General features: G+C 47.5%; 1 protein-coding gene across 7 annotated transcripts in view; it reads left to right on the forward strand.

Moving 5' to 3' along the window:
* PTPRS (protein tyrosine phosphatase receptor type S) overlaps positions 1-20,815 on the forward strand; it is an 88,316-nt gene that overhangs the window by 64,114 nt on the left and 3,387 nt on the right. For 2 of the 7 annotated variants that reach the window (XM_042835599.1, XM_042835603.1), the window contains 14 exons: positions 874-1,031; positions 1,701-1,712; positions 3,427-3,539; positions 5,844-5,891; positions 9,731-9,828; positions 12,173-12,296; positions 14,840-15,015; positions 15,569-15,688; positions 15,814-15,968; positions 17,648-17,933; positions 18,373-18,551; positions 18,816-18,942; positions 19,024-19,149; positions 20,268-20,422. In XM_042835599.1, coding sequence (XP_042691533.1) covers positions 874-1,031; positions 1,701-1,712; positions 3,427-3,539; positions 5,844-5,891; positions 9,731-9,828; positions 12,173-12,296; positions 14,840-15,015; positions 15,569-15,688; positions 15,814-15,968; positions 17,648-17,933; positions 18,373-18,551; positions 18,816-18,942; positions 19,024-19,149; positions 20,268-20,422 — 1,877 coding nt within the window. The remainder of the gene's footprint in view (positions 1-873; positions 1,032-1,700; positions 1,713-3,426; positions 3,540-5,843; positions 5,892-9,730; positions 9,829-12,172; positions 12,297-14,839; positions 15,016-15,568; positions 15,689-15,813; positions 15,969-17,647; positions 17,934-18,372; positions 18,552-18,815; positions 18,943-19,023; positions 19,150-20,267; positions 20,423-20,815) is intronic. The other 5 variants (XM_042835601.1, XM_042835605.1, XM_042835600.1 and 2 more) reach the window with 3 other exon arrangements.

Here is a 20,815-nt window from a genome sequence, read left to right on the forward strand (position 1 = left end):
AGCAGTGACCCCAGATGTCCTGCTTTGAGACCAGCATGCCACATGTCCTGGTTATTGCTAAGCTCCCCACCAAACAGAGAGGGGAGCATTTTTTTAATGGAAAACTAGATCTGCTCTCTTCATCACTTCATCACCGCAGCCGATTTCAGTGGTGTTGTGTTTGGCTTTACGAAAATAACTGTTTTAATATTTACCTGCCCTCCTCCCTCATGCACAATAGGAAGCAGTTGAATACTTTGTTGTTTTTAAATCCCCCTATGGAATTGTAGCAGGGAGCTATTTGAAATTAAGGGTTTTCAGAGGGATTTTTCAAAATAAATATTTAGTTGTGTGTTCGATATTAAAGGATTAGGCTGACACGCTTGTGAATGCATTTCTCAATCGGATTACTGCAGCTTGTGGTAGTTTCTGCTTTAGAACGAGGTACTGCACGCTCACTCACAACAGCCTGCAATCACACCAGCTGCCTCATATGAAGCAAAATTGTAGTCTTGCTGAGAGCTGATAGAGTTTTTGAAAACCCAGAGCCCGAATCTCCTGTTCTTGTCCTATGCCAGACTTTTCACTCAGACCAAGGCCTGCCAGTTCAACTCTATGCACTTTGGTTTTTGTAGTTTCTGTGTAAGATGGGAGCACATCTTTCTTGGGGTGGGAAGGTTGTAGCAGACAGTGCTCCTTAGCTAGGACTCTGGTGGGCTTGAACATGCCTCTTATTTTCTCTAGAGCACAGCTCCATGCAGATGAAGCAGAGGTGGCCTTTTAATTCCTTCCCTCTATTTCTGTTATCTCTTCTATAACATTGCACGTTTGCCCATCATTTTCAATCCCTGTTCCTTCTCTGAACTCTGTTCCACAATCTTTCATATCTTCCAGACTTTTGCTGCTAGTCCGTTCTCCGACCCTATCCAGCTGGACAACCCTGACCCACAGCCAATCATTGACGGAGAGGAAGGGCTGATCTGGGTCATTGGGCCCGTCCTGGCCGTGGTGTTCATCATCTGCATTGTCATTGCCATTCTGCTCTACAAAAAGTAAGTTATGCTTCTTGCCCAGATCTGTGACAATTCTGAATGTCTCCAGGAATAACTGGAGACTGGAGTCTAAAGGCAGTTTCCTACTTGGTCCTAAAATTGTTAGTTGGAGAGCAAATCCTCCCACCAGCGCCAGGGAGGATTCTTAAGGCAAAAATGCTGAAATAGTGAACAGCCTCTGGAAGTCTCTTTTCCTTGGATTTTGGAGTAGCTCATCGTGCACAGACAGGAGTAGAAGCCTCTTGAGAACAGACAGGTCACATCATGCAGTAAAGGAGGACAGGAAAGGAAACAGAAGCTGAGCAAAATAAATCAAGAAAAGAGGCAGGATGGCAGCTCTAGCCAGTACAGCTGTGTCCATGGGGACGTTACCCATTATGGAGAGATCTCAATTAACCCTGCTCCACCTTTCATCTGCAGAGGTGCATTTGCTTATGCACATGCGAGTATCTTTTATGTCCCAGACTATGTGAAGCTGCTAGACAGAAAAGTACTGCAGGGAGCAGGGACTGCCTCGTTAGTGTTCATTAGCGCTGGGGAGTGCTGGTCCCACCTTCCACCTGTGTTACCAGGGGTAGAGCTGAGCGAATGTTTCCCAATTCTTCTACAGTTCCTTTCTAATCTGGACATTTGTCTTGTCTTTTCTCCACTCACTGCTTTCGTGGACAGCAAACCAGACAGGTAAGAGCACCAGATTTGCCATTTACTAAGGTTCTTTTTCTGTGGGCTGGCTGTGTGTTAGGCAGTATTTACTGTCTCTGGTGATGGGGCTGTGTTGGTACTGTTTCTACTGCTAGATCTTTCCTAAAGGACACCCACCAAAGACCATGTTTGAAATGGGGCAGAAAAGGGAAAGAAATGCCAGCTTTCTTCTGCCTATTGGTCCTAAATATAATGGCCTTTCTCAAGCAAAGCAGCAGTGACAGTAAGCAACTCATAAAACCATGGGTTAATGGAGCAGGGAAACATGCATTTGTGTTGTAGTCAGTGGGTTTTCTTTATGTCTGAGTGTCCATATAGGCTTCTCTGAGCCACTGGCATACTAGAAACAGAATCTCACCAGCTGAGATGTTCTCACCCTCTTGTAAAAGCAGTTCTTGTCCCATCACCCAGGGACTTCTAACAGTTTGCTTACAGCTGCAGAATGAGGCTATTCCAAACCATTTTCAAGGCTGGGAGAGCTTTCATTGAAGTAACAGATGACTTTAGCCAATGAACTACTTTACAGCAGTTTCAGAACTGCAGCAAAAATAAACTACTCCTAAACTGCAAAGTGGTGTAATTCCAAAATGCTGCCCCATTAAGTGCTGGCAGGGCTCATGCCACTTCTTCTAGCTATTAATGATGTTAAGAGACAGCTAACAGTGCACTGAGCAAGCTCCTCTCTGCCTAAGCAATTACCATTATTGCTGCGGGCTTATTATGGGAGGCATCTGTGCAACCTGGGCAGGAGAGGTGAGGAGCTTTACAGCCATCTCGTGAGAGGGGCTAGGACAATATTTGCAAGCCCTGAGGTGTGGGTACATGTTCTCTGCTCATTCAAGAAGTTCTGCTTCCAGCTGCGTGTCACTGTTCCCTTGCCAGAGGTTATCGACTCTTCAGATCAGCGCTGGGCTTTGCTTCCAAATTCTTTTCAAGGAGAATGAGCCAGGTCAGCAAGGACTTTTAAACTGCCTCAGCTAACCTAGCGTGTTTTAAGCAGAATAGATTTTGAAGCACTTTCATGTGCAGCTCAGCTGGCACGTCAGCGCGGGCTTCAGCTTCTGGCAAGGAGGTGAGACAGATCTCAGCAGGCACAGCTGTGATGGAAGAGGATGTGTCTGTGCTGGTTCTGAACCCAGATTTTTAGGGTTCTGTAGATCAAAAAAAGGTTGAAAACCACTGCCTTGACTTTTCTGTCTGCGAGGCAGTAAGAACTCCTAAACAAGCCAATGGAGAAATAGCAGTACTTTATGTCCAAGGTCATGGTCAGGAGATTCTGTACTTTTCCAAATGATTCTGTTGGCTCTGGTTCTCTCAGGCTGAGAGTGGCTTGGCCAGAATTGGAACGTTTCCACTTGCAGAGCTCTGCAGTGTTGAGTGGAGGTTTGTCTGTGCAGGGGAGCTGTGGTATGGGTTCACAGTACCTCAGCTGCTCCTTGTTGCCTTCTTGTACTTCTGCTGCATGAAGGGGGAACTTCCAGACTTGCATGTAAACTGCTGAGCTGTTGTAAAACCAATCAAATGCTACAATGATAAAATATTCCGAACCTTACCCCTTTTCTGATGCATTCTGTGTAACTTATATCCTTGTTCAGGGCATGGCTGTAGCTGACCCTGATTTCTGGGGGAGCTGAAAAGACCAAGAGGCCTCTAAGCTAAGCTGCTTTGTCTTTTTAATTTATTTTTTTTTAAGCAAACGGAAAGATTCAGAGCCACGGACAAAATGCCTCCTGAACAATGCTGAAATCACCCCTCACCACCCCAAGGACCCTGTGGAAATGAGGCGCATCAACTTCCAGACTCCAGGTAACCAGCTGCAAACTGACTTCTCTCACTGGGAGGGCAGAAGCAGAGCCCTTTCCCCAGCCCCTTCCTGCCATGCTGCAGTGGTGCTGCCTTTGAGACCTAGTGCTAACTTAGCATGCAGCCAGGGAGCCTCAAGACTTGCCTACGCTAAGCAAAACTGATGAAATTAACCTTTTCTGGGAAACCATGAGAGCCTTGCAGACTCCACCTAGCAATCGCGAGGCAGGAAGAAGAGCTTTCATGGCAACCTAGCTAAAGAAATCGGTGCATTCTGGGTGAAGTACACAGCTGCAAGTGTAGCTACGCCAAGCTTGCCTGCCCACCAGCACTGCTATGCAGCCTTGCGCAGGGAAACCCTGGGGTGGCAGAGATGAAGCATGGCAGGGCTGTGTGCTTCAGCCAGATCTGTAACTGGTCCTTGCTCTGTACACACCAAAAGGGTTCCATTAGGAGCCGGGCCTGCCCCACGGGTTGTGAGGACAGAGAAAGGCAGCTGGTTGCTTCGCGCAGGAGAGGCAACATCTCCTCAGTGTACAGCTGCTAAGCTGGCATGTGACTACGCTATGTCCCATCAGAGAGGCCAGTGCACCCTCCTTTCTGTGCACCCACATCCCCATGCACATGCATGTCTAAGCTGCCTGCATGGCACTTCTGCAATCCACCACTGACACAGGCCAGCACGGGCACATCCTGGTACACACACGTGTGGCGATGCCGAGCAGTGCCTGTGCACTGGTATGGACCTCTGCTTCTGGTGCTTGAGGATTTGGAAAGGGAATTGTGCTTTTGGGGGGGGCTGGCTATTGTTTTCAGTTTGTTTGTATTGTTTTGCTGTTTTGTGCTTGTTAGTAATGTTTCTGCAGCTTTTGTTTCCCCATCCCAGTCCTGTCCTTAGCATTGTCTGAGTTTGCTTAGGGCAAGGCTGACAAGCCAATAGGTATTCAGAAAGCAGGGGTCCTCAGGGAGCTGCAAGGACAGTGCTGGACTGAGGCGTTTGTATTAAAAAGTTAGGAGCAGCATGTCGGTATCTATCCAAGTGTAGGAAAGATTGAGTCTCAGCTAGAGGATGGAAGCAGGTTTAATCCAGCATGCAGGGACTGAATGAAGAGCAGTTCAACTGCAGCTGGACCTCTAAATCAGCTCTTACTCAGTGGTGCTCTTGCAGGAGAGTCTGAAGGTATTTGGGATCTGCAGCAGGAAAACTTGGAAAACTTCAGAATCCTGCTGTCCCAGCTGCCCTTTGCATAAACAACAGTAAGTTTGTATAAGCCACTTCTTATGAGAGTCTCCAGCTGCAGCTCAGCAGCAGTTTGTGTTTGTCTGGCCTCTGTGGTTTATGCTGGGTGCAGACGAGAGGTTGGCCTGTGAGTGCTCCAAGTGGTGATAGGAGACTCAGGAAAGAGCTGCGCTCGTTGAAACTGATGCTAGGATAAGTGCAAAGATAGAAGATCCAGCTTAACCTGGATGCTAAGAGGCAAGTGGGAGTGCTGCTTTTTGTGTTTGCCTTACTGAATATTTCTCCCTGCAGTCAGCTGAGGAAGAGGTGCTTCCTAGCTTCAGTTAATGTGCTCAACAGACGGATGGGTCTTTTGCTAGTTAGGTCATGCTTACCTCTGAATTCTTGATCTGAGAGGCTTGTAAAAGGCAGCAGAGACATGCAAGGCTGCTGTTAGGACTCAGCTAGAAGTCCGTAGATCTCAAAAAGGCTGCCAGGTTTTCTCCTATCTAGCCTTAAAAGGATACTGCCAACTTTTCTTTGTAACGCTGTCCAGCTCGAGATAGCTGGCTGATTTCCTCTGCTGCTGTTTGTAAGGCCATGGAATGTTTGAAAGGATCTGGGAGAGGTGATCACCTGCCTCCCACGCTGATAGCCATTGGGCAAAAAGGGAACAGACAGAAATTCTGATCTCAGTGTGCTGGGGATGATGGGCAGATTGTGGTGCGGTTTTCAGGTGGAAGGCTCTGTAGGGGCTGTTGGAATTAAAGCCATCTGAGTGAAGTCTGTTGTGGTTTGTAGGTGGCTGTGGGCTCTTCTCCAGCAGGTTTCCATGTTGAGGGGTCTCTGTCTTGTCCCCAGAGGGGTAGCAGAGGGGGGATGTGGGGATGGGTGCGGGCACAAGCAGCTCAGACAGAGGACAGAGCAGCACAAATCTTAAAGAGCCTGTCCTTGCCTTATCAGCACAAAAAATAACTTTCTTTTCCTCTTTAGATTTATGTTGTTTTGTTTTGTTTTTTTGCTTTAGCATGAAATTTTTCAGAAAGTGTATATTTTATTTATTTTTATTTTTTTACTGTTTTCTGCAGATTCTGGTCTGAGCAGCCCTCTCAGTGACCCTGAGTTTGACTTTGAAAGTTAGTTCCTGTGTGTTTTCGTTCCTGTTGGTTTCATTTTTTCCCCATAATTATTTTTTCCTCTTCTATCGCTTTCCTTTCCAGTTCTGTTTCGTTCCTGTTACTTTTTATTTTTGCTGAATTCTCTGTATTCCTGCAGTGTCTGCCCATCTCATCCCTTTTCTGTGCCATCTGTTTGTCTGAACAGCGCTTCCAGTTTTACAGTACCAAATATCAGGCCTTTTGCACAACATGGGCAGTAGCAGCAGCGTAAAGGATAGAGCCCTCAGCAGCAGTATGGGACACTGTCCATCCTTCCGTGTCTCTCTGAGGATAAGAATGTGTGTTTCAGGGCTCTCTTTTCTCCCCATTGTCAATGATGTTCCGTTTCTGAAGCTTGGCTATGTGTCCCTCGTACTTATTCCTGGACAGAAAGTGATATTTTGTGCACCAGCATGTGAGCCCTGTATGTGTGTGTGCCTGTGGTTTTGTGTTCATTGCTTCATAACGTGGGGAAGGAGGAAATGAGATGCAGCTAACGATGCCCTCTCTTTGGGAAGAGCCATGTGGGCATCTTTCTGTGTAGATGGGGAAGGGGCCTTTGCCCATCTGTGGCAGGTGCCTGTTCCTTGGCAGCGACTTGTTCCAGCAGCACAAAGACCAGAGGCTTCTCCAGGGCCCTCCGCAGCCCGTGGGTTCATGCAGTGCCATCCAGCCTCAGTCGCTGTGCGGGAAGAGACGGGCTCTGACCCATGGAACAGATGTTAGGGTGACGTTGCTGGTGAGTTGGCTGGTGCACAGAGAATCAAGTCTTTTGTGATAAGATTAGAGAGATTCAAGTGATTGAAATGTTAGATGAGAGCAGCTCTGAAAGACTTCATCCCCATTAGAAGCAAAGATCCTGGCTTTGCTGAGTGATAGGGGCTTTTTTTTTTTTTTTGTGCTGGGCAGGGAAATAATGGATAGATGGGAGGTTTTATCTTGCAAATGTGAAGAATTGCAGGTGCTGCTGGTGGCCTGCTGGGACAGTCCTCAGAATGGCTTAATCCAAACACCACTCTGGTTGCTTTGGAATCCTCCCGCCAGTACTGTCTCAGTGCACCTGCCACCTCCTCTCAGCCCCTTCACTGGAACACATGAAGGCTTTGTGTGTTCTTTCAGCCCACACCAGGGCTCCTTCTGCCGCCCCCATTGCCAGGGGTCACTGAGCTGGGAAACCTGGAGCCACATCCTTCTTGACTAAGGGGAGTTGTTAATTAAAGCAGGCAAAGGAGTTTCAGCTGAGACCGGCTGGTACTGCTGGAAAGCGCTGCTCCTGGCTCATTGAATATCAAACTCCACCTCAGCCTTTGTGGGAATTCCAGTGTGCTTGGTGTTCTGGCCAGGGAAGTGCTTATTACTGCAAAGGTTTCCAGTTTTGTTTTATTATTAAGAGCCCCAGAAATCAATCCTACCAGGAGATTCCTGTCCTTAACAGCAGCAAAACCAGATAAGCTCCCACATGCTCTCAGCCAGAGCTGTTGCAGTGGTGGGAGGTGGACACACAGCGGTCCCTGGCAAAGAGACAGAGCTGATTTTCAGGCACTGGGCACACTGACCGTATCTCATGAAGGTTGTTTAAGGAAACTTGTGCAGTGCCTTCGGAGGGGACACGACTTCTCTCTGCACATGGGTGCAGTGGGCCTTTCCCAGGCAGACCCCGTGCTCGGAGGGAATGATGCTTACAGCTCTGTGATTTCAGAGCCAAAGAGCATCTGATGGATTTTTTTCTTGCTTGCTTGTTTCTACCAGGCTTTCTGGTTGCTCTTCTTTTTTTTTTCCTTTTAATGTTAAGTGTCCGTTTTTTGGAATTTCATCCACACTGCTGTGTTTCTAACCACACCTCAGCAAGCAGCCCCTGGGTTTGTCAGCAGTTGGGTGCTGGTGGCAGGACTAGAGACCTGAGACAGCAGCTGAGTTGCCGTGAGTTGTTCTGAGCTGGGCTCGGCTTTGCTGTAATGCTGCAGCTCCGGGTGTGTTTGCTGTCCTCTTCAGCCCTTCCATTCAGATGCAGAAGGACAGGGCAGAATGAGCATGGGTTGGAACTGGATGTTCTTCCAGGTCCCTTCCAACCCAGCCATTCTAGGATTCCTCTGAATGGCCCCAGACTGCACCTGGTGTGGAGCAGGTGGCAGCTCTAGTGGGAAGCAAAGGGGGAATCCTTTGGGTGAAAGGGGCAGGAGGTGCTGGGAGCCCATCCTCTGTGAGCTGGAGGTGTGTTCTGCCTGCTAGCCAGTGGAACAGCATGGAGCCAATCTAGACTTGGGAGTTATTTTCTAGTGGGTTTTTTGATCTGTTCTCCCCACACAGCCCTTCCATTTTTGGGTAAGCTTCCTTGTGCTGAAAAGAGACATCTAGATAGCTTAGAAAAGAGCGCTGGAGTGGTGGCTGTGACCCTCACTCTGGCAGACGTGTCCTGCCCCCAGGTCTGGGGGAGGCAGCGTCCTTCCAGGGCTCACTGTAAAACTGAGGATGTCATGCTTGCTTTGCCATCTCTGTGCTGAGATTTTGGAGTATCTGACCATGCTGCTGCCACTGCCGCTGCTTTGTCACACACCCAACACCCACGGGGCTCGAAATTCTCCCTGGCTTCCATCTCTTCTCCACTCCTTCCCACAGGGGCACTGCCCAAGGCCTTTCCGCATGCTGCTGCCCTCACTGGCTGCATTTGTAGCAGGATCAGCCGGCAGGCAGCACAGGAAGGCTTTGGAAAAACATGATCCAATGCAGATGAGCAAAGCATGGAGAGCTTTTCCACCATGATTCGTAGTATAGTTCTTCAAGATGATGAGATGAGAAGGGTCCCTGCTCCTTCCAGAGCTCCAGCTGCCCTTCTAGGAGCACCATAGGCACAGCTCTGCCTTTGCTGCTCAGCCCCATTCCTGGCTGGTTGCCTTCAGCCTGCTGCAGTGTGGCCCTCAGTGCCAGGAGGTCTTGAGGGACACAAGCTCTGTTCTCTGTCTCGGTATGAGCACAGCTGCTGTTGTCAGGGAAGCTGGTGAACTAGGGTTGTGAAGCGTTGGTCTCCCCAGTGAATTGTTTCCCATTCCCCAGACTAAGGAGGGTTACAAAGATCTTCTGCCTGTCTGACACAGAAGGTAATGAACTCACAGCAGAGTTTGCTGATGGGGCTTGTACAGCCGACCCTTCAGACGGACCTCTGGAAGGTCTTCTGCAGTGCACGAGAAGGAAGAGGAGCCAGCACTCAGCATTTCCGTAGCTGGCTGCGTTCTTGCAGTAGTGAGGGTTAAGACCACCACATCCATGAGCTCACTGAGAAGCCCACAGAGCCATTGGTGTGCTACAGACAATTCCTGAAAAGCCTCCTTTGCTTCCCCCATCTGCATCCCCTTCCCTGCCCCACATGGTCACAGTTGGCTGGATCTGTGCCCCTTCCCTTCTTTTGTGTTGGAGTTTGTTTACAGTCATGGCGGGTGCTGTACCATTTGCTGCGTAGGTTCCTCTGGCAGCATTTGCTCATTTTAAGTCCACTATTGGAATCACTAACGCACATCTGCTCTTCAGATTTTACTTTTTGTTTTGCTCTGATTTACGCATTTGAAAAAGGGGCCATTGTGAAAACACTCATTTTACTGTTGTTTTTTTAATTATTTCCGTGATTTTTATTTTTTATTGTTTTTACTTCCAAGGACACAATTTCGAGCCCTGAATTCTTCTCTTCTAACCTCCCTACTTTCATTGCAGATCTTACATTGTAATTTATTTTCTTTTCTTGTTTCTTCTTTCTTATAAAATGTGTGACAGTTGTGAATTTTAGTTACTATTAAATGAGATTCTTTTCCTGCTGTCTTGTCTTTTAGGTATGCTCAGCCACCCACCAATCCCTGTTTCCGAGCTGGCTGAACACACAGAGCATCTCAAAGCTAATGATAACCTGAAATTATCCCAAGAGTATGAGGTATGAGCAAAAGTGAGTGCTGTGCATGGGTTTGCAGAGCCAGGAAATCAGACAATTCAGAGAGGCCTTCATTCAAACATACCCAGCTTCACTTTAAGGATCTGGTCACTTGAAATAAAAAAGCTATTTATATTTTTAAAATTAAGCACTTCCTAGTTTCAGTTCCAGATGGTAGAAGACTTCTGATCCACGAGACTTTCCTTTGCATGGAGGGAAGATCTTGCCATGTTGTGCTTCCCAAAGTTTTAGACAGGTGGGATGGGGTGCTGTCCTTGAGAATGGCTTTGTCATGTTGCTGGATGTGCAGAGGATGAAGCAGAGGGATGAGATACCTGGCTCTAGAAGCTAGGGAGACAGGCAGTGGATGCTCCACAGCTGACATTGTCAGCGGCCAGTGAAGCCAATGCGCTCTTCTTTCTCCTTGCTAATATTTGGATACTCAAATGGGCTCCTGCAGCTGAGCAGAGCCGTGGCTGCCAGACATGCAGCTCAAGTGGTTGCCAGGGGCATGGACCGAGCTCTGTGCTTCCATCTCCTGGCACTGCTGTGGCTGCATTAGCACTGCTTAATCCCCATGTGAGTGTCCAGTGCTTCTGGGTGAGCGCTGTGCAAGCTGCTTTCATTGTAGATCGAACGTGTGACTGGTTCCTGTTGTTGTTAAGAGACAAAATGCCTGGCTATTTTTAGGCTAATAACAAGTCTAGACTGCCTGGTTCTGTGTGCAGGCAGCAAGTGAGGGGATATGTTCTGAACAAAGTTCCTGCGATGTTTCTCTGGGATGTTTCTGCCCTGTCTGCCTTGCAAACAGCAGTAGGGGCGAAGCAGCCCCACAGTCACAGCTCTGCACCCAGGAGGGGCCGTGCAGTGCAGGAGCTCTGCTGGGGTCTTTCACCCCACGCAGGGGGAGCAGCTCGTTAACGGGCTCCATCCAGACTTCAAAGACTAATTTGCATCCTGCTATATCCCAAGTGCCCTGGCTTTGTTCCAGCACAACCTCCTCTAGTGGTAGAGCCAGAGCTAAACAAACATCACTAATGAAATGAATGTGAGGCGAGATTAGAGGGATAGAAAGCAAACAGACACATTACAACAGTATAAATACCCATTAGTTGGAAATGCTCAGTGTGAGAAGGGATGCTGTCCTCGAGTGGCTTTGTACCATGCTGTTGCTGTGGCTTCTGGAGCTGAGCTGGGGAGTTGGCACAGTGAAGGCCGAGCTCGTTGTGCTCAAAGGGTTGGGAGCAGGATGGTGCAGGTGGTGCGCAGGGCCTGCGCAGGCAGGGAGAGGGGGAATGAAGAGCTGGGAGCAGAGTTCAACCTGCTCCTGCCAAGCCTCCAGTTGAAGCAAACCCCTAGGGCTCTGCAAAATGATGAAGGAATTAAGCCCTTGTTTTATTTAATTCTCTGGCTGAGGATTTAGAGGTAAACGTAATTAACCTAATTTCCATATCTGGGACAGCTGGACCTTAAAAAAAAAAAAAAAAAAAAAACACAAAAAAAAAACCACCACCTTAAAACCTGGCATAAATCACTCAGACAGGCAAAGGATTTTTCTCTCCTGCACGTTTCATTGTTTACTCCTTTATCCCCTCTAGGAAACATTATGTTGGTTCAGGCCTGTAGGCCCAGCTCCTACCCTTTTCCCTGGGGCGATGCTCCCTCACAGCCCCTTTCCTGGTGCTTTCAGCCCCTGAGGGACGCGCTGAGCCCTCTCGTGGAGTAGCAGTCTCACGGAGCAGCTGCTATTCCCTGCTGCCTTTTCCCCAGTGTTTCACATCCTACTTGCATACATGGTTATAAACCTCATCCTTGCTTGCATGTCTTCCTCCCCAGGTATTAAGACAGTGGTATATTTATGCCCCCTTAATGGCTGTTTAGTTTAACCACACACAGATTTAGCTTCTTCATCATTTCATAAATACATCCTGCTGTGATTGTCCCTGTTGTTCTCTCCCAATTGCCCACCGTTTATCAGCAGCAGTAGCTCAGGGCTGTAAGTAATGCAGCGCAGCCACCACTCTGTGAACACAACTATGATTCAGGGCATCTGTTTTGCAACCTGAAATTGTGCCGATGCTTTTGCCACTGCTGCATTGTGCCAGGGTAGGAATTTCCTCTGGTGCTGCTCCGTGTGCTCAGGGCAAAGGGTCATGGGATGGAGTGCGCTGTGCTGGGGTTGTTCCACAGCAAGGCTCTGCTCTAGACGGAAGAAAATGGTGAATGCTGCATTCCTCAGCTAGATCTACAGAGCCATGATCTGTCCTACGTGGAGCAAGGTACTCGGAGCATGATTTGTTCCCTTTCCCCCCTTTCACTCCTGTGTTTTCCTTCCCAATTTCTGCAGTCCATTGACCCCGGCCAGCAGTTCACCTGGGAGCACTCCAACCTGGAAGTGAACAAGCCCAAAAACCGCTACGCCAACGTGATCGCCTACGACCACTCGCGCGTCATCCTGCTGCCCATCGAAGGTAGGGAGCGACCTCTGCTCCTCCGCAGCTCCACCTGGCTGGTGGCTCCGCTCTCTTAGCATCTCCCCCAGAGTTCAGCAGGCAGGAGGCGCGTGTGTTCACCACACATTTGTTACGTTCTGATACTGACATATTCCCTGTAGCTGCAGTCTCTCATTTCAAAGGCTGCTTTATCAAGAAACTGCCTTCACTTTACTTAGAGATCCTTGTGATATGCTTCTGACTAACAGGAAGAATACAGACCACACCGTGCTTTATGGAGAGCAGGGCAGTGGGTGGTGGTGGATGTGGAATGCATCTGTACAGCAGATGAATGAGAAGTAGGCACAGGGCTAATTGCACAGATGTGTGTGTCAGCAGCACAGCAAAGATGCGGCTGCTGAGTTGTAGAAATGTAGAGCTTACGTGATACACAGCTCCTGCTGCAGTGCCTCAGAGGACTGAAAGTAAGGATGTGGTATTAGCCTGGTCGGCCATCAGTTGTTTCCCGTATCTTCTGTGAGTGGTGGTATACTTAGAAAATTTACATTAAATATCGCTCTTGACCAAATGCACGCTATGATAAGAGGAGATTTCGGTGGAGAGGAGATGGGGTTTCGCAGGGGATCTGCTTTGGTTACTGCTGCTGAGATAATATTCATCTTTCTCAGGGCACGTGTGGCTGTGCAGATGGGTGTGCTGTGTGTGGCCACTGCTTTGCCAAGAGCTGAGCATCTGAGCAGAGATGTACAAACAGCCCTGTGGTGAATGGGGGGGGGTTCATTCAGAAGCCCTCCTGGCAAGGGAATTGCCTAGAATAATCTCCCTCTGCCAGAGTATCTCTGGGAGACTCAGCTGGTTCTGAGGTTACAAAAGATCATGATTTGCCATCAAATGAACCAGTCTGGATTGTTCTTGTCTGCCGTTACAGATGTTAAACATTTCTCATTGTGGAGCTGGCTGTGTTTTGCTAGCTTGTTTTTTATCTGAGATTAATATTGCATGAGCCAAGGCAAGCCAAGTCTTTAAAACATTGCCCTGTCATTGAAAAGAAGAGCACGAGTATAGAACTGAAGGACACTGGGATGAGCTCTGCCCTCAAGAGAGCAGAGAGCAGGGATGGCTGCAGGCATCGTGGGGACCAACAGCAGCGTGTGTCCAGTGTGTTAATGTCCAAATACCTGAGAGGTTCTGGCTTGTCTTGGCTGTGTCTTATACTGAGCACTAGAAGATGAAAGGGGTTGGAGGAGTTAGTTGTTGCTTTCCCTTTGTTTTAAATCTGGATTTGTCAGGGCTGCAGATCGTCACCGTCTGCTTGGTCAGGGAGAAGTAGTGGCTTTAATTCAGTGACTTCTCTGTAACTGGACCCTGTCATGCAGCAAAACAGTGCAGAAGCTCATGGCCACCATTTTAAATTACAGAGTGGACCCAAGAGGGCTGGAGAGGAGATTAATTCCAAAAGCTCAGCCTTGATCGTGTTCCTGCTGCTGCTGCACGGCCGTCTTCCCCTCTGAAATTTCAGATTGGGAAGTAATGGGGGAGGGGAACCCTCCAGAAATTTAATCAAAAGCCATTTTCACCAGCAGCTGAAATTACTGAGTACCCTTGAGGACTGGCAGGCAATTCAGAGTGGATCATACCTAGCCAATAGAAGAAGCAGCGCCTATTGCTACAGAGGGATGAGGAGTAGCAACCCAATTTCATATTGGTACAGCTTCCCACCCTGAGCTCCCCCTCGGGACACGAGTTAAGCATTCTATGCTGAGTTAATCTTAGGTTGGCAGAAACCTGCCAGCCCGGCCAACTGCTCAGCTGTAATTAGGAATGGGCCAATTTTCCTAACAGTCCAAATTGTCCGTGCCAGTCTTGGAGGCTCTCCATAGCTGAACCTGAGTGTGTGCCAGTGTCCATTTTAACTTCAGAGCAGCTTTCTCCTGCCACATCCCAATCACCCTCTTCACTCTGGCACTGCCTTCTGCCACTCATAGCAGAGCCATCAAACAAGGACGCAAGCGGGCAGCTGTAACTCAATAGCCTGTAACTCATGCAAATAGAAAAAATAAAAATGACAGCGAGCAATTTAAAGCAAGTCAAAGCCTGTAATTTCAAAGCCTTTACTGGCTGAATCCAGCCTGGTTTTATTCGTTACTTTATCCAGCTGTAGCTGGAAATAGACTATGGACTGCACAGTGCATCAGCCAGCTGCATTCGCTACCCGGACTCTGGGCATTCTAGAACATGGGCTTCTCTTGTCTTGTTTGAGACCAGTGCAACAAGAGCTGTAAGCCAGTGCTTTTGCTGCTGTTAGTAACACCAATAAGAAGAATATAGTTTTGAAGTTTGATCTTTGGTCTCCTTATCAACTTCTGCTAGAAGTTTTGTCTTCAAGTAATGCAGATCTCCAACTCCAGATGGGAAGAACTTGCAAAGAGGTCCCAGCAGCTACGAAGGCTCTGGTATTTTTCCAGGGGAAGCCCCTCAGACATTATACCTGCGAAGACCACCTTGTGCTTTCAGTCTTGTCCTGCACAACCCACTGACTCGCTTTTGGTTATTTAATACAGGAATTGTGGGTAGCGATTACATCAATGCCAACTATATTGATGGCTACCGGAAGCAGAATGCCTACATTGCCACCCAGGGGCCTCTGCCAGAGACGTTTGGGGACTTTTGGAGGATGGTGTGGGAGCAGCGTTCAGCTACTATTGTTATGATGACTAAGCTGGAGGAGAAATCACGGGTAAGATGCACGAGAGGGATGACTGGTTATCATAATCCTGGGGGGCTGGACAGTTGGGCTGGGGAAGGGTAGGTCTCCTTGATCTGCAGCCCACATTGATGTTAGTGGGGGATCTCTACCTTCTTTGCCAGCACACTGAAAGTTCAGTGGTTCTCTCCTTAAAAATAAAAGGAATTTCACCCTGGAAAGCTGCAGCCTTTTCAGCTGCAAGAGAAGGGGAAACTCGGTCCCATCACTTTGTAGGTCTGCCTTGGAGTTAATCTTGTGGCACGTTTCAAATTCACTTCTCTTGTTTAATGAGCCCGAGTAAGTTCACTCCAATCTTCAGGATCATTCCAGTCCATTGTCCACATGACTGATGTGGTGTGTCAGAAGCTTCTGCTTAGTCAGTAGGAGCTTTTCATGCCACGTGTCTCCCTGTTGTGGTACTCTGGAAGGGGATTTTTTCTTGAGCCTTCCCTCCTGTCTGACCTTGCCAGCTTCATTGTAATATTACTCACCTTTGGAATGAGCTACTCTGTTCCAGCATTCAGCAGTACTTTCTGTCTTCCAGATAAAGTGTGACCAGTACTGGCCAGGTCGAGGTACAGACACCTATGGGATGATTCAAGTGACATTACTCGATACCATTGAATTGGCCACATTCTGCGTTCGAACATTCTCCCTGCATAAGGTGAGCTTTCTCCTGCCCCTGTTTCTTTCCAAGAGGTGGGCACATTCTCCTCCTTACCCAGCATGGGCAAGATACAACATTGTGCTGCTACTGCTCATGACTTTTGGTGGACTTTATCTTTGCAGAACGGCTCCAGTGAGAAGCGGGAGGTCCGCCAGTTCCAGTTCACAGCATGGCCAGACCACGGTGTACCTGAGTACCCCACCCCATTCCTGGCCTTCCTGAGACGAGTGAAAACCTGCAACCCCCCTGATGCTGGTCCAATTGTGGTGCACTGCAGGTACTGATTTCCCACACTTAACTCTTGCTTGGGGCTCTCTGAAAGGGAAGTGAAATTTCAGGATGTTGATTTGTGCCTGGGAGACGTTTATAGTACCCAGCAGGTAAGAGCTGTCCTGTAAAGAGGGCTCCCAGCCAGCATCTGACAACTATACTTGGCCTTTCATGCGGTGAAGAATTTTCACTGTATCACTCAGATCTTGTCAGCAACAGGAGCACCTTGTGCTGAACTGACATCTGCTTTTGTGTGTAGGGGTTGTTTCTTGTTACAGCAGGGAATGAAGAAGCTCGAGTGCAACCTCAGAAGCTGCTCTGGGTTGCTGAACTGGCAATTGAGAGGCAGAGGTGCCTGAGCTGTCAGAGGGATGGCTGACAGTGATTGAAAGACCTTTTCTTTTTCTTTTTTTTTTTTCTCAAGTGCTGCAGCCATTCTGATAATGACAAACTGATGGCCCCCCTGGGCAGGTAGCATTCCCTAATTCAGTTTACAAGCCAAAGAGGAACACTTGCAGTCTCAGCTTAGATAAATCCCTGCATTCCTTGGGAGGTTGCGGAGAAGCCTGCAGGTTACTCAGCACTGAGGAAAGGCATCTGAATTGTGCAGACTGTTGGGGAAGCTAATCCTGCCTCTCCTACAGAACGCTATTTAAACAGTCCTTGTAAGTGGGCAACTTATCACTAACCTTGCAGATGGCAATTATAGTGCACCTCTCAGAAAATGAATAGAGAGCTGTCAGCTCCCAGTGTGCAGGAACCAGCTCCGACATCGGCTGCTAAATTCTTGCCAAAGCTCCTGTCACCTGCTTGGTTCAGGTTAGGCAGTCTAATTAATGGAGATCAAGGGGGCTTTGTGGAAAAAAAGGAGTGCACCGAACAGTAAAAGAAAACCCTTTATTAGCAGTGGAAGTGCGTAGACCCTCAGAGCCCTGCTGATTCACAAATGCCATTACATGCAAGGTCGATGTTACCTCAGTGCACAAAAACATTTAGAAATTGAGGTGACGCATGTTACTCATTACAACATCAGTTGTTTCTCAGCTGCTGAAAGATTTTAGTGCTTAAATGTGCTTTTTAAGCCCTTAGGTTGTGCTAGCCCTTTGTTCAAGCCCCCTTCCTAGCACTGTCATAGTTATGTCTGCCAGGAGAGCTCGTCATGAAGATGTTACAGATGAAGAGGCATTAGAAGCAGGGCAGGTTGGCATGGAAAGGTAATAAGGTGCAGCTTTACAGCCCCTGTTCAGCACTGTATTTGCACGGACTTGGAGGAGCTGTAACTTCAGTATCATTACTAGCCTGCACTGTCCCAAATCCTCACAACAGTTTGTTTTTTTTTTAACTGAACACAGTAAATTGGGATGTGTTAGAACCAGCAAGGCCAGTTTGATTAGGCAGGTTTCCTTAACACAAGAGTCCACAGAGAACAGATGGACAAAACATTTAGGTATGTTCTGGTTCCTAAGAATTCCTTTGCCTCAGTTCTTCAATAGCTGCGTTTACAAGGTTTCAGTTCCTTCCCATTCACTGAGTGTGTGCTGTTCACTGTCTGCCTTGTATCCATTTCTACCCCATGATTACTGTGGTTTGTATGAGAGAAAGACTCCTCACTCATGGGTCTCTTTTCGGAATCTCTCTTCAGTGGGAGAATTCTCCATCACTCAGTTTTCTCCCCTTTACTTTCAGTGCGGGGGTTGGACGGACTGGCTGCTTCATTGTGATTGATGCCATGCTAGAGAGGATAAAACATGAGAAGACAGTGGACATTTATGGGCACGTTACCCTCATGCGGTCACAGCGGAACTACATGGTACAGACAGAAGACCAGTACAGCTTTATACACGATGCCTTGCTTGAGGCCGTTGCGTGCGGCAACACAGAAGTCCCAGCTAGGAATCTCTACACATACATCCAGAAGCTGGCACAGATTGAAGTTGGAGAGCACGTGACAGGCATGGAGCTGGAGTTTAAGGTAAAGGCAGACGCTTGAATGAGGGCAGCAGTGACTGGGGAAAGTTCTACACTCCTCATGGGAGCTCTGGTCCCCTTGGCACTCATGCAGCAGACAGGGAACTTTTACAAGGTTGACAGAAACTTCAGTTCCATGTTAGAGAAGTAATTACGCCTTTGACTTCTGCCTCTGCAATTCCCAGAGAGAATTAGCTGTTGCTGCAGGAGGCTTGTCTTGTCATTTGGAACCTACACTGAATTTACTCCCTCCTTAGACTGGGTTTTTAAATGTTTTGTTGGGAGAAATGTGTTGCATTCCATCCTCCAGAAATGGAGGGCTTGCAAGGTAGAACAGGATGATGGAATGTGGAGGACAAGGTAAACAGGCTGCCGTGCGGCCCAGGCAAATGTGGGGCAGTCAGGAATTGAGTAAATGGTTGTGACTCTGCTTTTGCCTTCAGCGCCTCGCCAACTCCAAAGCCCACACCTCCAGGTTCATCAGTGCCAATCTCCCATGCAACAAATTCAAGAATCGTCTTGTCAACATCATGCCATATGAGACAACGCGGGTCTGCCTTCAGCCCATCCGAGGAGTGGAGGGGTCAGACTACATCAATGCCAGCTTTATCGATGGCTACAGGTAAACAGCACCTTGCTGCCTTCCATCACTATCAGGGTGTGAACTTAGCAGTCTGATTTTTCTGTGTGGTTCTGAGGATGCAGAAGGACTAAGGGATGGACAAGGTCATATCACTGGTGGTCTGTTGTTCTGTCATTTATTACTTATTATAAGCCTACAGCTTGCCCTAGCACTTCTATTTTCCTGTTTTTCAGCCTTCGTATGTGTGCTGCGAAAGTTTTGTTCAAGTCTTGATCCATTACTCAGGTTTGTGCTCTATTTCAGACAACAGAAGGCGTACATTGCTACTCAAGGGCCCCTGGCAGAGACCACTGAAGACTTCTGGCGGATGTTATGGGAGAACAACTCCACCATTGTTGTGATGTTGACTAAGCTTCGCGAGATGGGGCGGGTGAGTGTTCTCTAAAGGAGAAAGTAAGAGAGAGAAGTGTGCAGCACTAGGGCTAACAGAGATATTTCTTTTCCCCGACAGGAAAAGTGCCATCAGTACTGGCCAGCAGAGCGCTCTGCTCGGTACCAGTACTTTGTAGTAGATCCCATGGCTGAATACAACATGCCTCAGTACATCCTACGAGAATTCAAGGTCACCGATGCCAGGGTAAGTGCTGTACAATGTGCAGTCTGCGCTTGCAAGGGTAACAGTAAGAAAAGGGGTAGGCTGGAGTGGTTCAAACAAACGCAGGCGGAGACTGGAGTTAGGGATAGTATGGTTAGGTTGAGGTTGGACTTGAAGATCTTGAAGGTCTTTTCTAACCCGAGCAATTCCGTGATTCTGTATGGCTTACAGAAAGCGAAGCAGTTTGCTTTGGCCCCTACAAGACTGAGGTGTAAATGTTTCTGGGCTTATCATCAGTGGAGGAGAGATAAGTTGTGATGAGAAACACAACACCCAACCACAGATAAATTGTACTTAAAAAACTGAATGTAGTTTTCTGACCTCTGTACACTAATCACAGTAGTCAGTCACTGTCAGAAATACATCAAGTTTGTGTTTTCGCTTTCAGCTTATTTGAAACAAAAGCAGAAAATACTGTCTCCTCAAACAGCTAATAACAACACAGCTTGCGAAGGATATTCTTTGTCCTACAGAAAATGTATGCTTCTCTCCTGGTTTCAAGAGGAGCTACCATTACAACATTCAAAGGGCACATTCACTCAATTTTATATTCAATGTCATATTTCTCTTCCGAGGGAACATTTCAGAGCCTTCTGAGACTTGTTTAGCAAACGTAACCCTCGCTCTCAAAGCAGCTTCCTCTGCTATTGAGGTTGTCAGAATTGTAGAACCTGATAATTCTATTTGCAAGGTTGAGAAGGAGGATGCTTTGTCAGTCATGGCAGAACAAGATTTATCTTCCTGTCAGCTGTAATTCTGACACTATGGCAACTCTTCCTGAAGATTGATAGAGAGGCCATCACCTCACCTTGAATGTTCCTTTGCTGAAGACTCCATCTGTGCAGTCTTTGCAGTGGTTGGAGCTTTCAGGACACCTGCCAGGAGTATAGATCTTCACTGACAAGCGAACTCCAAAAATGTCAAGTGCAAGATGAGCAGCTTCATCATTATATATTAATTTCAACACTAAGTTGGTTTGACTTTTTGTGTCCCCTAATGAACTACCAGCAAAACATGTAAGGCACATGGGGGGAAGGTTGCCTTTTGTATTTCGTAACACAAATACAGCATGTTTTACTTGCTGTTGTTTTTTTCCCCAGGACGGTCAGTCAAGAACTGTTCGTCAGTTCCAGTTCACTGACTGGCCAGAACAAGGAGTGCCAAAATCAGGGGAAGGTTTTATTGATTTCATTGGACAGGTACACAAGACCAAGGAACAGTTTGGCCAGGATGGCCCCATCTCTGTACACTGCAGGTAGGCATGTATGAATAGAAACATGTAATTAATCTGAGGATGCAAAAGAGCAGAAGGAACTAAAATGCTGCAGATTTCTCCCTCCTTTCCCACTCCATCTTTGCAGGCAGATTTTTGGGGTGGTGAAGGATTTCACTTTTGCCAACCCTTCAGAGCTGGGCAGTGCTCACAAGGGTTTTCTAACCAGATGAGAGGTATGAAATGCTGATGCTCTGCAGGACAGGGGAATCAGTATTTCATTGCAGAAAAATTTTAAGTATTTTATTTCCAGTATTAGCCCATATCTAACAATGCTAGTCTGGCTTACTGATAGCAAGAATTACAATTTCTTCCCCACGGGCAAAAGAAAATTATTTAATACAAAAAGCTTAATGTTACATATTAATAATATAG

Source organism: Centrocercus urophasianus, unplaced genomic scaffold (assembly GCF_019232065.1).
Source record: "Centrocercus urophasianus isolate 14NV4802_14NV808 unplaced genomic scaffold, USGS_Curo_1.0 seq_54, whole genome shotgun sequence".
In the NCBI taxonomy this organism is placed as follows: Eukaryota; Metazoa; Chordata; class Aves; order Galliformes; family Phasianidae; genus Centrocercus; species Centrocercus urophasianus.